This window comes from Hypanus sabinus, chromosome 4 (genome assembly GCF_030144855.1).
Source record: "Hypanus sabinus isolate sHypSab1 chromosome 4, sHypSab1.hap1, whole genome shotgun sequence".
Classification (NCBI taxonomy): Eukaryota; Metazoa; Chordata; class Chondrichthyes; order Myliobatiformes; family Dasyatidae; genus Hypanus; species Hypanus sabinus.
The window spans coordinates 113,130,203-113,146,336 of NC_082709.1; the positions used below are offsets into that span (position 1 = coordinate 113,130,203).

General features: G+C 44.3%; 2 protein-coding genes across 10 annotated transcripts in view; one reads left to right on the forward strand and one right to left on the reverse strand.

Annotated features, from left to right (window-relative positions):
- Positions 1–15,663, reverse strand: part of dhrs12 (dehydrogenase/reductase (SDR family) member 12) — a 39,465-nt gene extending 23,802 nt beyond the window's left edge. Inside the window, exon 1 of one of the 2 annotated variants that reach the window (XM_059967945.1) lies at positions 15,578–15,663. Coding sequence is in view for 1 of the 2 variants with exons in the window: in XM_059967944.1 (XP_059823927.1) it covers positions 3,559–3,686 (128 nt within the window). In the remaining variant the exon portion in view is untranslated. Of the gene's footprint in view, positions 1–3,558; positions 3,715–15,577 lie in introns of those variants that run through there. The other variant, XM_059967944.1, reaches the window with a different exon arrangement.
- The window catches only part of LOC132393113 (protein Shroom2-like), a 241,546-nt gene continuing 240,525 nt past the window's right edge, over positions 15,114–16,134 (forward strand). For 4 of the 8 annotated variants that reach the window (XM_059967930.1, XM_059967931.1, XM_059967936.1 and 1 more), the window contains exon 1: positions 15,115–15,467. In XM_059967930.1, coding sequence (XP_059823913.1) covers positions 15,276–15,467 — 192 coding nt within the window. In that variant the 5' untranslated portion in view covers positions 15,115–15,275. Of the gene's footprint in view, positions 15,468–16,134 lie in introns of all 8 variants that reach the window. The other 4 variants (XM_059967934.1, XM_059967942.1, XM_059967932.1 and 1 more) reach the window with 3 other exon arrangements.

Below are 16,134 nucleotides of genomic sequence, written 5' to 3' on the forward strand. Positions count from 1 at the left end.
AGCGGATAATGCAGATCAGAAGGAATCTTTGAGTTTGCTGGTACATGCTATCAAACATTTGTATTTTCCACCCAACAAGAGCAGGGAGATGAGACAATGACCAGGGTAGGCAAGGTCTTTGATTATGTTAGATGAGTAGTTGAGGCAGCAGGAAGTTTCAGAGGGAGGAACAGAAAAAGACAATGTAAACTAGAGGGCACAAATCTGAAAAGGGTAGAAGAACAGAGACAATATAAGGTCATGTATGACAAATTTTATTGAATTTTTTGAAGAGGTTACGAGGAAAGTTGACGAGGGTAAAGCAGTGGATGTTGTCTATACGGACTTCAGTAAAGCCTTTGACAAGGTTCCACATGGAAAGTTTGTTAGGTAGGTTCAATCGTTAGGTATTAATATTGAAGTAGTAAAATGGATTCAACAGTGGCTGGATCGGAGATTTCAGAGAGTAGTGGTGGATAACTGTTTGTCAGGTTGGAGGCCAGTAACTAGTGGTGTGCCTCAGGGATCTGTACTGGGCCCAATGTAGTTTGTCATATACATTAATGATCTGAATGATGGGGTGGTAAATTGGATTAATAAGTATGCAGATGATACTAAGATAGGTGGTGTTGTGGATTTTCAAAGCTTGCAGAGAGATTTAGGCCAGATAGAAGTGGGCTAAAAGATGGCAGATGGAATTTAATGCTGATAAGTGTGAGGTGCTACATTTTGGTAGGCCTAATTAAAATAGGACATACATGGTAAATGGTAGGGCATTGAAGAATGCAGTAGAACACAGTGATCTAGGAATAATGGTGCATAGTTCCCTGAAGGTGGAATCTCATGTGGTGAGAAAGCTTTTGGTATGCTGGCCTTTATAAATCAGAGCATTGAGTATAGGAGTTGGGATGTAATATTAAAATTGTACAAGGCATTGGTAAGGCCAAAATTGGAGTATTGTATAATTCTGGTCATTGAATTATAGGAAAGATGAACAAAATAGAGAGAGTACAGAAGAGATTTACTAGAATGTTACCTGGGTTTCAACACCTAAGTTACAGAGAAAGGTTGAACAAGTTAAGTCTTTATTCATTGGAGTGTAGAAGGTTGGGGGGGACTTAATAGAGGTATTTAAAATTATGAGGGGGATAGATAGAGTTGATGGGGATAGGCTTTTTCCATTGAGAGTAGGGGAGATTCAAACAAGAGGACATGAGTTGAGAGTTAGGGGGCAAAAGTTTAGGTGTAACACGAGGGGGAACTTCTTTACTCAGAGTGGTAGCTGTGTGGAACAAGATTCCAGTAGAAGTGGTAGAGGCAGGTTCAATATTGTCATTTAAAAAAAAATTGGACAGGTATATGGACAGGAAAGGAATGGAGGGTTATGGGCTGAGTGCGGGTTGGTGGGACTAGATGAGTGTAAGCATCGGCATGGACTAGAAGGGCCGAGATGGCCTGTTTCCGTGCTGTAATTGTTGTATAGATATATGGTTATAGACTAGAGGCCACAGTTCTGAAAGGGGTACAAGAACAAAGGGAGAAGAACCGTGTCTTGTTTATTGGAAGCAACAGCAGATTGCAAAGTGATTTTTTTTTTGTAATTTATTTTTTATTGACAAACATTTCCATAAGATGTATTTCAGATACTATACTGTACATGTATCTCATATGGTCATATTTGCCACAAATCTCCACCTAATATTTATCTGAGGTATACACTTACAGAAAAGAAAGAAAGAAAGAACAAGCAAAAGGAGAAAACTATGTACAAGTCGGGAGTGATCTTTTTTTTACAACATATTCATTGATTTGTGAGAATAAAATCAGGCCTATGAGGTATTATGTAATTAAACCATTTTTCCCAGTATGAATCACATTGTTCCAATTTATGATTAACAAATGATGTTATCTTCTCCATTTTGTAAATGTCCATTGTAATTTCCATCCATGTATTTAAAGTTGGGCTCTCCTGTGATAACCATTTCCTGGTAAGAGTCTTTTTACCAGCTAACAGTAGTATAGCATACAGAATTATATGGCTTGTAGAGTAAAAGAGCAAGGAAATCTTGAAAAATCTTTATAAAATAATAGCTCACCCAGAATATCGCGAGCATTTCTGGATACAACACTTTAGGATAAATGCAAAGTTTTGGAGAAAGTACAGAGGAGATTTATTAGAAGATTCTAGGAATGTGCGATTTCCATTTTATGGAGAGATTGCAAAAGCTGTTGGAGTTCTCCTGAGAACAGTAAACAGTTTGGTTAAAAATTGAACAGGATGAGGGCTAAATGCAGAGAAGTGGCACTTGCTTAGAGGGGTATTGTGCTCAACATGGGCAAATTGGGCTGAGGGGCCCCATTTCCATACTCTATCTCTCTATTAATCTACGTTAAGGGTGTTTTGAATATACAGGCAGAGAGACATTGTTCCTGCTGATAGAATTTTCAATAACAAAGTAAAATGAAGGTGATTGTATGAACACTGACACAGAGAAACCTCGCGTGGAGCGGACTGATGTCTTGCCCTTGGACTGCCTGGGGAAATGGTGGAGGCAGATTCATCTGGAAGTCTAGGAGCTGGGCACGGATCTGATAATGAGGAGAGGGCACCAACTCAGAGAGCCAATGGGCTCCTGTGCCAGAACTATTTCAAGAGCCAAGGACCCGGAGCTAATATAGAGTGAATGAGTCTACAATTCCCCCCCCCCCAAAAAAAACGATAAACTGAAGTAAATAAGTATACAGAAATTGAATAAGTATGTTTATGGGTAGGAGCAAACATGAACGTGTTAAGATACAAACACTTACGTTGGAAGTTACATAGGGTTACACACATTATTTTGGACAAGAAAGAAATGGACGAGAAGAGATGCATGGAAATTATTATTCAACCACTATTATTACTATTTTTAACAATTACTATTATTATTTAGTTTAATAATGTGGAATTACAATTGCACATAAATATCTATTTAAGTGCCTAATTATTTTTCTTTTAATATCATCTCAGTGTGTACTTATGAATAAGTAGAAATAGATTTATACATATAAAAATGGAAAAGGCTTTATATGTAAAAAAGTTTGTGTAATACTTGTGAATATCTTATCCAAATAAAAATATAATTAAAAACAAGAGACTACAATCCCCAGCATTCCTTGAGCCTTGAAGTTACGTTCTCCAGAAATAGTTCCTAGTGGAAAGGGACCAGGCAGAGTCAGATCACTGCTTTAGTGGTTAAACAGCGACAATTGCCCCTTCGCTACTAGATGATTTAGGCAGACAGAAGGGTCGCCCCGACAGTTGCACCTTCAATCCCGGCCGAGTTTCTCGCCGTCGAGGCGCGGGGCGACGCACCCTCGCTTGTGTAACCCAGCGGCCGGGCTTATGCAACAGCACTAATGCGAAATGTGTAAAGTAAAGGCAGATTGAAATCGTCTGCAACGTCCCAAACGAACGAGCAGCTTTTAAAAATGTTCCTCTCCGCGAACAAAGCTCAGCTTGGGAGGGGAGTGGCGACGAGCACCGGAGCCGGAGTGAAACAAGCGGCGGCGAGAGCAGTCACCGCTCTCGGTACTCACCGGGTGTACTCCCGGAGACCCTTCAGCAACCAGACGCAGTTCCTGTAGTAGGTCATCTCCACGCCAGCATCTGATCTTCCGACTCGGTTAGCACGTGATCCTGACTCCTGTCTCCGCAAACATTTCATGCCCTCCGGAAACAGACCGGAGCCGGGTCCCCACGCAGCATTTCACAAGCGCCGTTTCGGATGAACATGCTCCTTCTTTCTCTGATTGTTAACTCCTGTTGCATTGTTCCGTAATCCCTTGAACCATAATTCAACTGTTTTCCATCCTTCCACGCGACATAGGAGCCCAGAAAGCTAAAACACAAAGACGGGCCATTCAGCCCATCGAGTGACAACCCCCCCTTCCTTGGAGCTGATCTAAGAATCATTGCTGCATACTCTCTATGATGAGCATATATTTTTTAGATAAGTCCAAAACTATTTAACCTTCTAGGGATGGTTTTAATAAGCCCTGTTTTTTTTTGCACTTGCCAGAATGCGATTCCTCCACTTCAATCTTCCAATAATAAAGGCGGGCAGACTATTTGCCATCCAAATTATTTGCTCCATTTGTTATTGGCTTCCAAGTGACCTGTGTGGGAGGACACCTGGATCCTCTAAAACATCAGCATCACATTATCTTTTTGGAATACCTCCTACCCAAGATCCACAAGCCTGCCTGTCCAGGTAGACTTATTGTCTCAGCTTGCACCTGCCCCACCGAACTCATTTCTGCATACCTTTACGCTGTCTTATCCCCCCTTGTCCACTTGTCGTCCCCCCCCATCCCTTCCCACCGATCTCCCTCCTGGCACTTATCCTTGTAAGCGGAACAAGTGCTACACCTGCCCTTACACTTCCTCCCTCACCACCATTCAGGGCCCCAGACAGTCCTTCCAGGTGAGGCGACACTTCACCTGTGAGTCGGCTGGTGTGGTATACTGTGTCCGGTGCTCCCGGTGTGGTCTTTTATATATTGGTGTGACCCGAGGCAGACTGGGAGACCGTTTCGCTGAACACCTACGCTCGGTCCGCCAGAGAAAGCAGGATCTCCCAGTGGCCACACATTTTAATTCCACGTCCCATTCCCATTCTGATCTGTCTATCCATGGCCTCCTCTACTGTCAAGATGAAGCCACACTCAGGTTGGAGGAACAACACCTTATATACTGGCTGGGTAGCCTCCAACCTGATGGCATGAACATTGACTTCTCTAACTTCTGTTAATGCCCCTCCTCCCCTTCTTACCCCATCCCTGACATATTTAGTTGTTTGTTTTTTTTCTCTCTCTCTGCCCATCACTCTGCCTGTTCTCCATCTCCCTCTGGTGCTCCCCTCCCCCTTTCTTTCTCCCAAGGCCTCCCGTCCCATGATCCTTTCCCTTCTCTAGCTCTGTATCCCTTTCGCCAATCACCTTTCCAGCTCTTAGCTTCATCCCACTCCCTCCGGTCTTCTCCTATCATTTTGCATTCCCCCCTCCCCCCACTACTTTCAAATCTCTTACTATCTTTCCTTTCAGTGAGTCCTGGCGAATGGTCTCAGCCCGAAACGTCGACAGTGCTTCTCCTTATAGATGCTGCCTGGCCTGCTGTGTTCCACCAGCATTTTGTGTGTGTTGATCACACTATCTTCCACTGTTTAAAACAAAACTTAAGTTTTGTGTAGCAAAAAAAAACTTCATCTTGTTCCACATTGTTTGCGCTGCCATGTACAATTAACTTGCTCATATGCCATTCCACTCTTATCGCCCTCCACTGGTTTTGTATCTTACAATTCCAACATCCATTTTCCCCCCCTCCTCCTCCTCTCCCTCCACTCCCCTTCTCATCCCCTCCCCTTCCCTCCCCTACCCCTCTTCACCCACCCTCCCCCTCCCCTCCTCTCACTCTCTCTCCCCCTCCTCCCTTCCACCCCTCCCCCTCCCTTAATTTGCATCACCTCCAGATAGAGCAGTTATGACTAACCAACCTCTGCCACCTCTCTTGGCCTGCATCATTATCACTCTCTTGGTCCCTACCCTGCCACAGGTATTCCCTTCTTTCTCTGCACCATTCCCCATGTTTTCCAGCTCCTAGATGTGGTGAAACATCCTCAAGTTGAAACATTGCTTTTCTCCCCACAGTTGCCTGTAAATGTGCAGAATCTTTCTGGCACCTGCTTTTGTCACTGACACTTCATGTTGCTCTCTGAGGCATCAGAGAGCCTGCCTTTCTTTGTGGGTAGGAAGATTTCCATGCTGGGGTGCTAAACATTCTTGTTAAATCTTTTGGTCCTTTTGTTCACACTGTTGATCTGTTCAAGCAGAATACACTGTATCAATAAACTAGTAGTTAAAATAGATTTTTTTCATAAGACTATAAGATATAGGAGCAGAATTAGGCCATTTGGCCCATTGAGTCTGCTCTGCCATTTCAATCATGGCTGATCCATTTCCCTCTCAGTCCCAATCTCCTGCCTTCTCCCCATATCCCTTCATGCCCTGACTAACCAAGAATCTATCAATCGCTGCCTTAACTATACTCAATAACTTGGCTTCCACCACTGCTCGTGGCAACACAGTACCCAGATTCACCACCTTTGGCTAAACAATTTCCTCCTCATCTCCGTTCTAAAAGGACCTCCCTCAATTCTGAGGTTGTGTCCTTCAAGCTGAAGTGTTAGATTACTACATTAGTGTGTCCAATGTCCTGGGGCACTGTTATAGAAATAGCATTTTTCCCAGAGCTGTAGTTGTAAAATAAGTACATAGATTCTGGCATTACTGCCACAGCCTAGAGTTTTTGTGTTTCTTTTCATAATCTAAACTTTTCTATGAAGTACCAGAGATTCTGGTATTATTGCTATGGCCCAGAGTTTCTGTGTTTTGTTCATAATCTAACCCTCTCTCTATGATGGACATCCTTTTAGAACGGAGATGAGGAGGGATTTCTTTAGGCAGAGGGTGGGTGGTAAGGTAATGAGGATTTGTGAAGGAATAACATTTTTATCACATGCAGGGCTCAATCACAGAAAGCAAACCTAACACCAGGGAGGGGTGTCGTACAAAGATGTGTGAGAGTTGCTTGTGTAGATTGCACAGACTGGTTTGCCAGGCACTGATGTGCTCATCACTTCAGAATGAGAAAATGCATGGTAAACAGCCAAATAGCTGGAGTCTGCAGTCTTTAAAGTTCACTAATACACTATTTAATTACAAGTTTAACATCTTTGATCACCGCCAAAACCATTTTCTAAAGCATTGACAACATCCTCCATGCTTCAGCAGTGAAACATTAGCTTATGCCTTTGTTTAAAAACTTCCCAACCAACCGTCTCAATTTTCCACAACTGATAACCCACACTAAATGCCACAGACTAGATCTTCACCAAAGCCTCAATTTCTAATTATATCATTCCTCCCTAGTTCTCTGCATTTGAGGAATTAAATTTTGGCCTCTCATGCCTCACCATTGTTCTCCAACCACTCCTCCCTCCCACCAGATTCACAGAAACATTTTCCATTGTCTTTCCTACCTTTTGCGGTTCAATGTAAATTTATTATCAAAGTCTGTAAATGTTAATCTATACTGCATTGAGGTTAATTGTGTTGCAGGTATTTACAGGGGGAAAAGAAATACAATAGAACTTTATGAAAAACTATATATAAACAGACAAAGACTGACAAATAACCAATGTGCAAATGAAGACAGACTTCAAATAGAAATAATACTGAAAACATGAATTGTTCTTGAACGCGAGTCTGTAGGTAGAAGCAGTTCAGAGTAGGTGAAGTTATCCACACTGATGGTTGTAATGGTGGGGAGGGGTTGGCCTGTAATCTGTATTCACTATTCTCTGTAACCTTTTCCATTCCTTGCTTCCATGATGCAACTGGTTAGGATACTCCACTGTGCAACTATAAAAGTTAGTCAAAGCTTGTGGTGACTTGCTGAATCTACGCAAACTTCTAATAAAGTAGGGGCATTGCTGTGCCTTCTTTGTGATGACACTTACGTGCTGGATCCAGGACAGACCCTCCGATATGAACTTAAAACTACTGACCCTCTCCACCTCCTTTCCCGAACGAGGACTGTCCACGTACCTCCAGCTTCTTCCACCTGTAGTTGATGATCAGCTCTTCACCCTCTTTTCTCATTGTCTTCACCATTCCCAGTTGTCTTCTACCACTTCCTTATACCCATCATTGCCTACATCTCTCCATCCCTACCTAATCCCTCCTGTATTGCCCGTTCCTCTGGAAATAATTCTCCTCTAAATCTATCACAATGACTCTCCAAGCTATCCAGCTTTCAGCAGTTGTTACCAAACCTACTCAGAGGCTGTGGATCTTGCACCGAGTGTCTCACCTCCTGACCCTCAAAAGTCTCCTCCCGCCTTCTCATTTGCAGGTACTGGCTCTTATGGCTAAGAGGGCAATCTTGCTTAAATGGAAGGAGGTTGCCCCTCCTACACATGTCCAATGGTTATGTGATGTTATGTCATGTTTAAATTTAGAGAAGATTCGTTGTTTGATTTCTGATTTTAACCAAGATTTTCAAACGCTCTGGTGACCCTTTCTGAACTATTTTAAAAATCTTTGAATTGTTATTGTTACTCAAATATTGATCTGGGCTATTATTATAAAACACTATATGGTAAAGTACTTTTTTTTTCCTCTTGTTTTTTTTTTACCAACCAGCTTTTGTCTTGGTAGTGGGTGTAGATTTTTTTAGTAATAGAATTAACAATATTATTTTATTTCATAATTCAATTTATTTTATTTAATTGATCGTAAATACGGGATACTGTGATTGTATCAGCGTGATTTATATATAGTGCATTTTGTGCTATCTTATTTTGGTTTATAATAAGTATCCTTATGAATTCTGTATTTGTGTATAAATTTAATAAAAAACATTGGAAAGGAAAGTCTTTTCACCATCTGCAAGGCACAACACAGGAGCAACATGGAACACTCTCACAGTGACTACAGAATGCACTGCATCTGCTCACCCAGGTTACTCTGGCAGCACTTCCCAAATCTGCAGCCTCTGTCACCAAGCAGACACAGGTCGAAGGTGCTGGGGAACACTTGCCTGCAGGTTCCCTATAAAGTTAAACACTATCTTGATTTGAAAATATAGCACTAGTCTTTTTTGATTGCTCGGTTCAAATCCTGTAATACCCTGCCCAGTAACAAGTATTATGTTTGGTTTTGGTTGTCCTGCTGTAGGAAGGATGTTATTAAATTAGAAAGAGTGCAAAAAGATGTACAAAGGTGTTCCAGGGCTCTGGGGGCTGAGTTACAGGTTAGGACTTTATTCCTTGGAGTGTAGGAGACTGAGAGATGATCTAACAGAATTGCATTAAATCATGAGCGGTACAAACGGGGTGAATGCACTCAACCTTTTTCCCAGGGTTGGGGAACAGAGAACTAGACAGCATAGGTTTCAGGTAAGATGAGGAAGATTCATTAGGAACTTGAGGGGCAGGTTTTTTGACACAAAAGGTGGTATCTATGTGGAATAAGCTGCCTGAAGAAGGGCTTGTGACAGATACTTGTAAAAGATGGTTGGACTGAGATTGGATTGAGAAGATTAGAAGGTTATGGGCTAAACACTAGAGAATGGAGCAAGTTTGGATTGGGTATCTTGCTCAGAATAGACCAATTGGACAGAAGGGCCTCTTTCTGTACTGTATAACTCTTTGACTCTCTCACACAGTGGGACTGCCTTCAACAAAAGGACTGCGGCAGCTCAGCATCACCTGCTGAAGGACAGTAACGGGTTGACAGCAATATTCTCTCTAATTCTTTTACAGCTGTACATACCAACCATTGATCTGAGCAGGAAATTTTCACGTGGCCTGAAAACTGCGCAGCACTACAAAAAATACGCAAACTATGAATACTTAGAATTGAAATGGAAAAAACAGACACTTTTGATTTTATTTATTAATTGAGGTGTATGATGAAATACAGTACACCAAAGAAAATCTTTCATGTTTCTTAAACTTTTTCTAGCTGCCTCCAATTCCAGCTGTGTAGCAGTAAAGGCTACGTGCATGGGGGCATTTCCATTACTGTGCGGCTGTGCACCCTCGCAGCGTAGAGGGAGCAGTGGTTGACAGTAAATGTTTGCTTTAAGCTCAAATGATGCAGTGGTCTGCCACTGTTCCATGGTCCTTCTTAAATTCAGTGGAAGTACCCTCAACTTCTTACCTCCAATTGCAAACATTTTTTCTAAAACCCACCATCTCTGTTCTATCCAGCAATCCCCTTCCCACCAACAGACTTCATTGACTCTTAGATTATGACAGTGCATGTAGTTGTTTCTCCTTTCTTTTCTTGTCTGGTCTATCAACGGGAACGTTTAGCCAGCAATCAGGACATAAGAAACCGAATCAGGGGAGTTACTCATTCCCACCCCCCTGCCAATTCCACGATCCAATAAAATTATGGCTGATCTTTCACCTCAACAGCACTTTACTGCACTCTCAGATCTGTTGAAATTCCCTTAATACCTAAAAATCTATCAATCTCTTTATTAAATATAGTAAGTGACTGAGCTGCTGCAGGCCTCTTGGGGAGAGAAAGAGAATTCCAAATTCTCACTACCTCTGGTAAAGCAATGTCTCTGTTCTCAATAGCCACCAAAGGTTTTAAGAACGGTAACCCTGCTGCTAATTACCCCAGCGAGGGGAAGAATCAGTTCCACTTCTACCCTGCCATAACCTCCCAAACTGAAAGTGATCTTTTTATCTATGCTCTGCTCTCTGCCTGTGAATTATGCCAGCATATTATTCCCAAAGGCATCTACTCTAACAATCTCCATTGCGCCAATTTATCAAAGTCATTCTGAACATCCAATTGAACCAGTTGTCCGAACTTACTCTGCCAAGCAAAAGATAAAAAAAATTATATGCTTGTCAAACATTGTTTCCCCTCTCATAAGTCCACAAATCAAAACTTGTTTTTGAGCCATGATTTCATCTTTGTCTTCTCATCGTCAAAGTGGCGATTTGCACATGGCTAAGATAAGATTTCTTTCCCTCCCCCACTCTTTCTGCTTTCCGCAAGGACTCCTTTACGTGACTCCTTTGTCCACACGTCCCCCCCCCCCATCCCTTCCCACCGATCTCCCACATGGCACTTATCCTTGCAAGCGGAACAAGTGCTACACCTGCCCTTACACTTCCTCCCTCACCACCATTCAGGGCCCCTGACAGTCCTTCCAGGTGAGGCGACACTTCACCTGTGAGTCGGCTGGTGTGGTATACTGCGTCCGGTGCTCCCGGTGTGGCCTTTTATATATTGGTGAGACCTGACGCAGGCTGGGAGACTGTTTCACTGAACACCTACGTTCAGTCCGCCAGAGAAAGCAGGATCTCCCAGTGGCCACACATTTTAATTCCATGTCCCATTCCCATTCTGATATGTCTATCCATGGCCTCCTCTACTGTCAAGATGAATCCACACTCAGGTTGGAGGAACAACACCTTATATATCGGCTGGGTAGCCTCCAACCTGATGGCATGAACATTGACTTCTCTAACTTCCGTTAATGCCCCTCCTCCCCTTCTTACCCCATCCCTGACATATTTAGTTGTTTGTTTTTTTGTCTCTCTCTGCCCATCACTCTGCCTGTTCTCCATCTCCCTCTGGTGCTCCCCTCCCCCTTTCTTTCTCCAGAGGATTCACGTCCCAAGATCCTTTCCCTTCTCCAGCTCTGTATCCCTTTCGCCAATCACCTTTCTGGCTCTCAGCTTCACCCCACCCCCTCCGGTCTTCTCCTATCATTTAGCATTTTCCCCTCCCCCTCCTACTTTCAAGTCTCTTACTATCTTTCCTTTCAGTTAGTCCTGACGAAGGGTCTCGGCCCAAAATGTCGACAGCGCTTCTCCCTATAGATGCTGCCTGGCCTGCTGTGTTCCACCAGCATTTGTGTGTGTTGCTTGAATTTCCAGCATCTGCAGATTTCCTCGTGTTGGCTAAGATAATACTCACTACTGCGGGGTTTAAATCTGGACCTAGCTTCCCATACCACTCTCTGCAGTATCTCAGGTCACAACACAGCACAGGTGATGAGGATGACAAAGGTATGATCAAGGGAAGTGGAAGAGTGCTCACAGGACTGCTCTGAATCAGTGGACTGAACCGTATTCAGGGATTCATCTTTGGATCTGAATGAATATTCAGATAAACGGTGTCACTAAACAGCGACTCCTTTGCTTGCATCTTCGGAAACAACTCTATTTCCACCTTTAAAATCTCTTTTTTCCCTTTCAAGGTTATTTTGAAGACCCTGACCTGGAGTTACACTCTGACTTCAGTTCTTTGTGGGAATGGGACCTGCTGTCAGGGCCTCACGACCGGCCGCTTTTCAATATCCCAAGGACACAGCCTGGAAGACTAGCGCACCTTCAGGGTGTCAGATTTTCGTGGCTCTGGAGATGGGCTGATTAAAGGCCAGTGCCGCTGATTGAGGTGTCGCGGGAGAGCACGGAACATCAGGAGCAGCTGGCAGTGTCCAGAGATCTGAGCATGTCCGGGGCTGATTCTTTGGGCACAGAGCTCGCTGTGAAACGGAGACACCTCTTTTTCCCTTATTAGGGAGAGAGAGAGCCCGTGGTATGTCGAATACCGGGTGAATGAGTAGTCTTTGGGGTACCGCGAAAATGTCTTTTTTGATGCTTTGCTGCACACTTGAGTGCTCGGTGGGGGGTGTGATACTTTTTTTGCTGGTGGGGGGTCATTGCCTTGCTATTGCTTGTGTGTGGGAGCGGAGCTGGGGGTTGCTTTGGGGTTCTAATGCTTAACTGTCATTCATTCTTTGGGGCACTCCTGTTTTCATGGGTGTTTGTGAACAAAAAGATTTTCAGGATGTATATTGTATACATTTCTCTGAGATTAAATGTACCTATTGAATATGCCACCATTGTCAACAAATTCACTAAGACTAATGTGCCCTTGAGAACCAACTGAACACACCCAAACTAGAAGCCATGGGTGAACCTTGAGATTTGCGATCTACCGAGGGCTAGAGTTATGGCTTTTAAGAATGGTGATCCAGAAATCTACAAGAAGTCCAGGTGCGACCTCTGAAAGGTCTTTTTAAGAGCACAAAAGCAATCCTGAGTAAGGTTAGAGATGGAATGGGATGCATGTCAGCTATGGCAGGGTTTGCAGGCAATTATTTCCTACAAGGTAAAGTCTAATCATAACTGGCTGCGATGCTTCAATCCTGTTTGTTCTGGATGTCTTTTGTGAACCCTTTGAAGGGGAGAATAAAGCTGTAGCTGTGTAAATTCCCATAGCATCTGGCAACCCTGTGGTACCTGTCTCAGAGGCAGATGTCAGAACACCTTTCAAGGCATCAGGCCCCAATTGTGTGCGTTAAATCGTTAGAAAGTTTTTGACAAGAACAGGCCATTCGGCTCAACAAAACTTGCCGAATTCCGATTCATATAGTGTGTTGAAATAACTTATGAGGTTAGATTTGAAAATCTCTAAGGAACTACCCTCAAATACACAACTAGGTAGTTTGTTCCATGTGTCCACGACTCGCTGTGTAAAGAAGAGCTTCCTGAAGTCAGTCTGAAATCTCCACCCGTGAAGCAGCAGCTGGCATCCACCTCCCTTACTCTATACCGTTAATGAGTTTGAACACGTCTCTTCTCATTTTACATCTACTTAGGCTAAAAAGATGTCATTCTTTCAATCTTTCTTCATAGCTCATACCCTGTAGACCGGGAATGGGTCTCATTGCTTTTTTCTGAACTCTCTCCAGAGCCTTCACATCCCTTACAAAATATGGAGACCAAAACTGTACACAGCACTCAAGGTGTGGCCTCACAAGCACATTATACAGCTTAAGGAGAACATCTCTGGACTTGGACTCCATTGAGAGCATTATATAGCACAATATTCTATTAGCCTTCCTAATCGCTTCTGTGTATCATCTAGATGTTGATAGCGATGAGTCTACCAGGATATCCAAATCCTTCTTGTACAGCGCACTTGCCAACTCAAGACCCCCCTTTGTATATTTATATCTATTTCCTATATGTAATAGTTTACATTTACTTACATTAAATTTCATCTGCCATTTATCTGCCCACATTGTGATATTATTTACCCGGTAGAGCCCTGAATGCATGTGCCAATCAACTGTCTGGAGTGTTCAAGAACCTCTTCAGCCTCTAATTGCAGCTGTCAGAAGATCCTACCTTCTTCAAAAAGGCATCAATCACACCAGTACCCAAGAAGAGCAGCAGGAGTTGCCACAACTTTTTCTTTCTGACAGTCTACGCAGGCATGTTTAGTCCACTGCTCTCCTCTCTCTACGCCCATGACTCTGGGGTTAGGTTCAGCTCAAACACCATCTATAAATTTGCCAATGATGTTACTATTGTTGGCAGAATCTCAGATGGTGATGAAGAGGCATACAGGAGTGAGGTAGATCAGCTGATTGAGTGGTGTTGCAACAATAATCTTGCACTTGTCAGTTAGACCAAGGAATTGATTGTGGACTTCAGGAAGGGGAAGTTGGGAGAACACACACCAGTCTTCATTGAGGTGTCAGCAGTGGAAAGGATGATCAGTTTCAAGTTCTTGGGTGTCAACATCTCTGAAGGTTTATCCTGGGCCCAACATATTGATGACAGTCACAAAGAAGATGCATCAGCGGCTACACTTCATTAGGAGTTTTAGATTTGATATGTCACCAGAGACTCCAGCAAGTTTCTAAAGATGTACAATGGAGAGCATTCCAACTGGTTGCATTGACGTCTGATATGGAGTCTCCAATACTCAGGATCAAAAAAGGCCGCCAAGGGTGTAAACTCTGCCAACTTCCCGTCCATGAGGATATCTTCAAAAGGCAATGTCTCGAAAAGGTGGCATTCATAGAACACAGAACTCCACAGCACATTACAGGCCCTTCGGCCCACAATGTTGTGCCATCCATGTAACCTACTCTAGAAACTGCCTAGAATTTCCCTAACACATAGCCCTTTGTTTTTCTAAGCTCCGAAAGAGTCTCTCAAAAGGTTCCACCTCCAGCACCATTAAGGACCCTCAGCATCTGGGAAGTGCCCTCTTCTCACTACTACCGGGAGACAAATTAGAGCCGATCCATGTCAGTCCTCAGGCAGGAGTTAATATGCTTCTTGACCAACCGTTCAAAGCACTTCCTCACAATGGATGTAAGTATTACTGGTACTGGATGCCAGTAACTGAGGCAGGGTACCGCGTTTTTATTGGGTACCATTATGACTAAAGGCTCGGGAATGGGCGCTGAGGAGGTGGCAATGGACATTAAGCTGCATGTGTGGAGGGAGAAAGATCACGATCAGATGAGTTTGTTGTCAGATACATCAGGATTCAATGGAATTCCTTACCTGTGTGAAGCTCACAGATGAAACTGCAGATTGGAGCACGAGTGGAAGTGGAGCCCATGATCTGTGGCGCGGACATAGCACGGCGAGAAGGGGCGAATGGAGCGGGTTGCTGTGTGTGGCAGCGCCCAGCAGGGTGAGTGAGGATCCGCGGAGAGCCAGCTCCGGGGCGGAGATGGGACGCCGTCCCACAGGTGAAAGGTGCGCCGCCCGCCGCGGGCGGAGACTCGGCTTTGGAGCGCTCTCTTTCTCTCACACGGACACGGGGAGTGAGCGGCTCCGCCGGACGGCCCGAGGTGCCCCCTCCTCCCCATCGTGCAGCCCCCCGGATGAACGATCGCCCCGACGGAGCCCATGGCTGGGGAGGGGGTGCGAACGAGGGGAGCGGCAGCTGCCGACGAGCCGGACGGCACGGAGCCGGGCATCGGCGAGCGGAGGGCGGCCAAGGGTAGCCGCTGCGTGGAGGTTACCCTGAGTGGGGGAGCGCCCTGGGGATTCACGCTGCGGGGAGGCCAGGAGCACAGGGAACCTCTGCTCATCACCAAGGTAACTCGGCTGCTCTCCCATACTCCCCCCGTTCTCCATTTTCTCTCCCTCTCTCTCCCCCCTTCAACCCCAACTTCACCCACCCCGAAAATAACATCTGGTACCCTCACCTTGCGGCGTCCTCTCTTTCAGGAAATAAGCAACCCTGATTCCGGAGTGTTTTCTCAATTCATTTACTGGGTCTGGGTTGTGCAGGCCTGCATTAGACCGGTTCCCCGCTCCTGACGGGGCTATCAGGAAAAGTTGGACGAGCTGAGATTTTATTCCTTGCAGGATATTGAGGGGTGGCCGTATAGAGGTGTATCAGATTATGAGGGACATGCATTGGGTGAATGCACATGTTTTTCATAGGGAAAGGGAAAATCAGAGAGCACAAATTTAAGATGATGAGAGAAGGATTTAATTTTTTAAGAGTTTGGACTTGAGGGACAACTTCTTCACACAGAAGGTGGTGGGTACATGGAACCAGCTGCCAGAGGACGTGGTTGAGGCATATACAATGCCAACATTTATATAGATACACGGAGAGGAAAAGTTTAAAGGGATACAGGCTAAATGTAGGCAAATAAGACTAATTAAAATAAGACAGTACAGACCCTTATGCTCACAATGACCTTTAACCTACTCCCAAGGTCAATCTAACCTCCCACATAGCCCCGTCCATTTT